This window comes from Diabrotica undecimpunctata, unplaced genomic scaffold, assembly GCF_040954645.1.
Source record: "Diabrotica undecimpunctata isolate CICGRU unplaced genomic scaffold, icDiaUnde3 ctg00000873.1, whole genome shotgun sequence".
NCBI lineage: Eukaryota > Metazoa > Arthropoda > Insecta > Coleoptera > Chrysomelidae > Diabrotica > Diabrotica undecimpunctata.
The window spans coordinates 73,463-79,284 of record NW_027312021.1 but is presented as its reverse complement, the minus strand read 5'-3'; the positions used below and the strand labels follow the sequence as shown (position 1 = coordinate 79,284).

The 5,822-nt window shown below is 35.8% G+C and overlaps 1 protein-coding gene across 1 annotated transcript; it reads left to right on the top strand.

Moving 5' to 3' along the window:
* Window positions 1-804: 804 nt before the first annotated feature.
* On the top strand, window positions 805-3,905 carry LOC140431446 (cytochrome P450 4c3-like; the record flags this gene model as incomplete). Its single annotated transcript, XM_072519377.1, is given in 3 exon segments — window positions 805-864; window positions 866-1,154; window positions 3,574-3,905. Coding segments are annotated over 3 exon segments (510 nt in total), but the record flags the coding sequence as incomplete, so codon positions are not given.
* Window positions 3,906-5,822: the final 1,917 nt, after the last annotated feature.

The following is a 5,822-nucleotide window of genomic DNA, read 5'->3' as shown; positions in this document are numbered from 1 at the left end:
TGTATAAAAATAGACTTACCAGAAGAGAGGACATGTACAGTAAAGGCATACATAGACGATTGGCGTTTATAATACACATTGTTAGTGGCAATTTTCGGAATTGAAACACTTTTTGAAAAATCAATGTTAATGGCTTCCTTTTTGTTGCTTTTTTTGCAGATTTTTTGGCTTGCCTTTTCGTCAAATAGAATGCTTCCGCATTTATTTTATGCGAATAGTTCATAACAGTTAATTCTTTAAGTGAATCAGTAGTTGCCAAACATTTAAGCTTAATTTGAAATCATCACACGTTGCGCATGTGTCACTTCTGGGGTATCCAAAAGCAATATTAAATGATTTGATAACTTCAACATATTAGAATCCTCTGATATCCGGCCAGTAGTCTTCCTTTTCTTTGAAGTCATAATGGTGTTCTTAACGGACCCTCCGAAACACACACTTTTGCGGTTACAATAATACTGGCACATTTCTTAAAATAAATATTGCATCAGCCGGTTTGTTTACATGAGATTGCTGGTTTTTCCCCTGGACGTTTGGACTAAGCTGGTTTTTTTTCAGTTTTAGTACTCTACAATATAGATCGTCACTCGAATAATTTAATGGCATCTCTACTGAGATTTTCAATAAAAAGTGACATATCTGGTTTTTTCCATGTACCCTTCAATTATACTCCATTTCAATTAATAAAAGTTGATATGTAATAAAAATTAAAATAAATTACAGAATTTACACATTGTGGAATGTTCGGAGAAACATTCTGTATAAGATTTTATTTATTACTTACTCTTATTCTAAATTTTTTAGGCAAAAATATATGAAGAGATTATCTCAGTCTTAGGAACAACTCAATATCCAACGCAACAACCAACTAGGGGAGCTCAGGTTCATGGAAAGATGCGTTAAAGAATGTTTACGTATTTATCCGAGTGTGCCATTTATTTCCCGAGTAACTGGAAAGACTCTACACACTCATTCTGGGTATACAATACCTAAGAATTCGACAGTTCTTATATTTATTTATGACTTGCATCATAACGCGGAAGTATGGGAGGATCCAGAGAGATTTGATCCTGATAGATTTTTACCAGAAAATGTTGCCAAAAGACATCCGTTTGCATATTTGCCGTTTAGTGCCGGAGGAAGAAACTGTATAGGTAAATGAATTGTTTTAATATATCAGGAGGAAACATAACCGCTTTTTTTTATTTCGTGTGTTTGTGAGTGGGAGATTATAATGTTTTATTTTATCATAACATAAACCTCGACTTATTAGGTGTTGAAATAACTTTCTTTGGTTTCTCACCATTCAAAATATCTGCGGGTGTTACATCTGAATTCATTTTCAAAATAAAACTTAAGAAACTACTTTAAAACGCACGTTCTATTGCATTACTCAATTCAGATGTACAACAGCTGTGTAATGTTATATATGTGATTCAAATAATCGCTTCTGATTGGTTGGTTTGGAGAATGCAAGTTTTGCAAACCATTGTCAAGAAGAATGAGAAAACTAGAACAAACAATAACTAATGCGATCGATGCCAGCTCCAAAACCGTAACAATCACCAGGCAAAAAGGAAGATTTAGGGATATAAGTATAGAACTTCAAAACCTAATCAAAGAGAAAAAACAGAAAAAGAAGAAGAGCATACCGCACAAGAACAGTAGAAGACAAAAGCATTGCAAACAAGCTCGACAGGGGAGTGAAAAGACAACTACAACATCATAGAAATGAAAGCTGGGACACCTATATCCAAGAGCTAAATCCCAATAAATCCGTCTTCTGGAAATTATCAAAATCCTCCGAGAAGTGTACCAAATCGAGATATCACGATTGGAAACACCCCAGTAGAATGGACCAACCAGGCAAAATACCTAGGGGTGTTACTTGACAAGAAACTAACGTTTACTGAACACATTAACCAGCGAACGTATAAAGCCAAACCGTTGAAAAGTCAGCTCTCAATACTCATAGGAAGAAGAAGCAAACTAAAATCAGGGTTGCGAATAGCATCATCCTGCCAGTCCTAACGTATGCATCCGCTGCGTGGGAACACACCTGTAAAACAAACAGGAAAAAGATACCGACCACCCAAAATCAAATTGTCAGAGACGCACTAAAGATACCAAAGTACGTACCTTTGAGATATGTATACAGACACTCAGGACAAACAAGAATCCTACGCACGCTAGACGAGAGAGCATACGAAATATTTAACGGGCTAAGAAACCACCCAAGCAGATGTTAAGAGAGCTGACTAACTACAACGAAAACATCAGGATGGTACACAGAAGACCAAAACAACAGATAGCAGGATATAGATGGGGACCCTAATGAGTAAATGAAGAACGAGATAGTCGCAAAGAAGACGAAACGGAAATGCAGTGAGTCAGAAAACACGCCAAAAAAGCTCTGGCGAGAGGGTACGCTTTTAAGAACACTATACAACGGGGTGTGTGAGGGCTGTATACACCTGGGAATGCACACCCCACTACACGCACACAATAGGATAAGAAAAAAGGGTAAGATTTGTTGCCCAGGCATATTATAGTCCCGAAGCACCAAGGAAGACCCAAAGAAAAATAGTGTTGTCTGATTACATTACTTAGTTTTAATTACTTTTGAAATTTCATTACAACGTTTTAACGTAAACCTAAACTCACAATCTCAAATATAGAAGGCCCCGTCAGGCCTTCTATATTACCGCAACTGCGGACCAGGCCCTTCAGGCAGATCAAGTGAAAGATCTATTCGCGAAATCCGAGCACTGAGGTCATGTGCGGCATACATGGGCTCGGTGGCCAGACCCCACTCGGATGCTCAGCCGGCGAGGAGAACAAAAATTTATTTTGCCAAATCGACGGCTCAGTGCCGGCACACACTCTTTTCCGGACATAAAGTCGTCAGCTTAGGCTGGCGACTCTATGGTCGGAACACACGTTCTTTTTCTTTTTTTTAGAACTCAAGTCCCGATGTAAAGTTAGAGTAACTTCTATAGAGTCAGTAAAGTAAATAGGGAAAAAAGCCTATATGTGGCTATCCCTACAGTTAGATGGCATAACCACAGTCAATAAAAACAGAGGGGTGTCCCATTACCCAGGGCACCTTAAGTAACGTTCAGATCATTAGCCTCCTCACGTAAGTCACACGATGAGGAGAAGTGAAGGAAAAGCCTGGGGGGTCAGATAGGTACCACTTCGATTAGCGAAGTGTGACCGGTTTGATCTTCGGACATGTGGATCCCACTCTTTTACAATGGTATACACATATTCCTAGGGGCAGGGTTGATCACTGCGTGTGTGTGTGTGTGTGTGTGTGTGTGTGTGCAAGAAGAATGAGAGTTTGGAAATAAACGCCACTTTCAAAGCACTTGGATATTGTTGGATTTGAACTATAACAATATTACAAACATGTCCATTTAAATAAGGGGAATAACAAACAAATGTTATCTGAATTTGATTAAAATTGGAGAATGTGAGTTTTGCAATTAGACCCACGTCATTTGATACTTCCACGTTGCAATTATTATTGTGATTAGTAAAAATGTTTAATCTAATATCTTTATATTTTAGGCCAGAAATTTGCTATGTTGGAAATAAAAGCGGTATTGTGTGGAATTCTTAGAAAATTTAAATTGGAAGCAGTACACAAACGAGACGACATCAAATTTAAAGCAGATCTCGTATTAAGACCAACTGGCGATATACGAGTTAAGTTTTCTCATCGTCAATAAAAATACACTTACATTCACATACTGAATACCCGAAAATTCTTAATACAGGCTAAGTCTTTAACAAGAAAGCATAATGCTCGAAGAAAGATATAAATTGGCTATTTTCTTTGACATTCCTTGCGGTTGTCCGTTCGACAATATTTTGTTAAATCAAATAAATAGATTATTATTGTTTTTAGTTATTTACAGATTTTGACAATTTTTTTTATACTTAGCCCAGTGTCCGATGTATTTTGATATATAAATTTTCAATTTATCCTTTATAGACAAAGAATTAGATTTGGATAATTAAATATCAATATTAATAAGCGGTGGGCGAACTTTCGACACCAAATTGTCTTTGTACCTGGGTAATCTAAGGGTCAAATTTTATTATAGGAAATTTCGACACCGCGGCGTAAAGCAGGTAGGTAGGTAATTAGCGGCGATGGACATTTGCACCCAAGCAGGACAAGCATGTTTTCTCAATATTTATTGTCACGGGCGGGGGGCGTGGCACTTGTGTACTTGTGACTAAATTATTTCAGTTGTAATTTATTTCTTGTTTGACGTTGACTTGTGCACGTATACGGATATTTAAAAAATGAGTTTGATAAAAAGTTCCCGTGTTCGAGATTTATTAGTGGTGGAGCATCATTCGTTCTCGAAACAGAAAGTGTTAAAAAGCGGCGAGATATTTTGGCGCTGCATCCAAAGAAACACTAAGTGTTCCGCAAAAGTGTTTACAATAGGCTGTGAGGACCTCACCATCACAAGAAGTGATTTGGTACATAATCATGAAGCCGATCCAAAAAAGCTTGAAGTAAAGATGGTAACCAATGCATGTAAAAGAAAAGCCCAAGAGGACATATAGGAAAAGCCTGCCAAAATTACAAGAACTGCTGTTGCTGAGTGTGATGCCAATTTGCTGACGGTTCCTGACATAGCTAGCATAAGAAAGAACATTTACAACTGTCGTCGAAAACTGTTACCAGGTCCGTTACCAAGAAGCATATCAGAAGTCCATAACGCGGTTAGTAATTATTCTCCTAAAAGCTGTCGCAATGAAAGTTTTTTGTTTTTAAATCATCCTGAATTAAATGTAATTGTATTTTCATGCGAGACAAATATTCGTTTGTTGTGTAAATTAAAAACTTTGTATATGGATGGTACATTTTCATACAGTACCAAATATTTTCTACAATTATTTACTATACATGGCTTGGAAAATGGACATTATGTTCCTTTAGCATACTGTTTGTTAAAGGACAAATTGTCAATGACATACAAAAATTTATTTTCTTTATTAAGGTCTAAGATTTTGAAACATTTCAATTATCATTATAGTCAACTGAAATATTTGATGGACTTTGAAAAAGCAATTCACTGTGCTTTATTGTATATGTGGCCCAATGCAAAAATTAGTGGATGCCGTTTTTACTTACACCAAAACTGGTTTACAAAATTCAATCTTTGGGTTTGGTACAAGAATATAAGGATACAAATTCAGAAATAGGAAAATGGTTAAGGCATACGTTTGGTTTAACTTATTTAAATCCAGCAGAAGTTGAAGAATGCTTTCTTTATGATTTAATGTCATATAAACCTATAAACGCAACACTTGATATATATGCAGATTATTTACTGGAAAATTACATTTTCGATAGCGCTCTATTTCCACCACACATATGGTCTAATCAGAATCCGTCTATTGCGAGGACCACAAATGCCTGTGAATCCTTTCATTCGAGATTTAATTCTTCTTTTATTCAACACATCCTTCTATTTTTATTTTTATTGAAAAGTTAAAAGAATTTCAAGTAGACACATATGTCAAAATAAATAGTTTACATATACCAGCAAAAATCAAAGATACTACTGTTAAGGCTAAATTGGCATTTTTTGAGAAAATGATGGATAAACTACGATCCCAACAAATACGTAGGTTAGATTTTATAAAAGCTGTATCTTGTCATTCCTATAATAGCAAATAAATCATTGTATACAAGTATATTAACGGTAAAATGTACAAAAATTAGGTACTAGTTGTATTATATTTAGATATTATTACAGTTATAAAGAAATAAAATGCACATTACTTTTATTAAA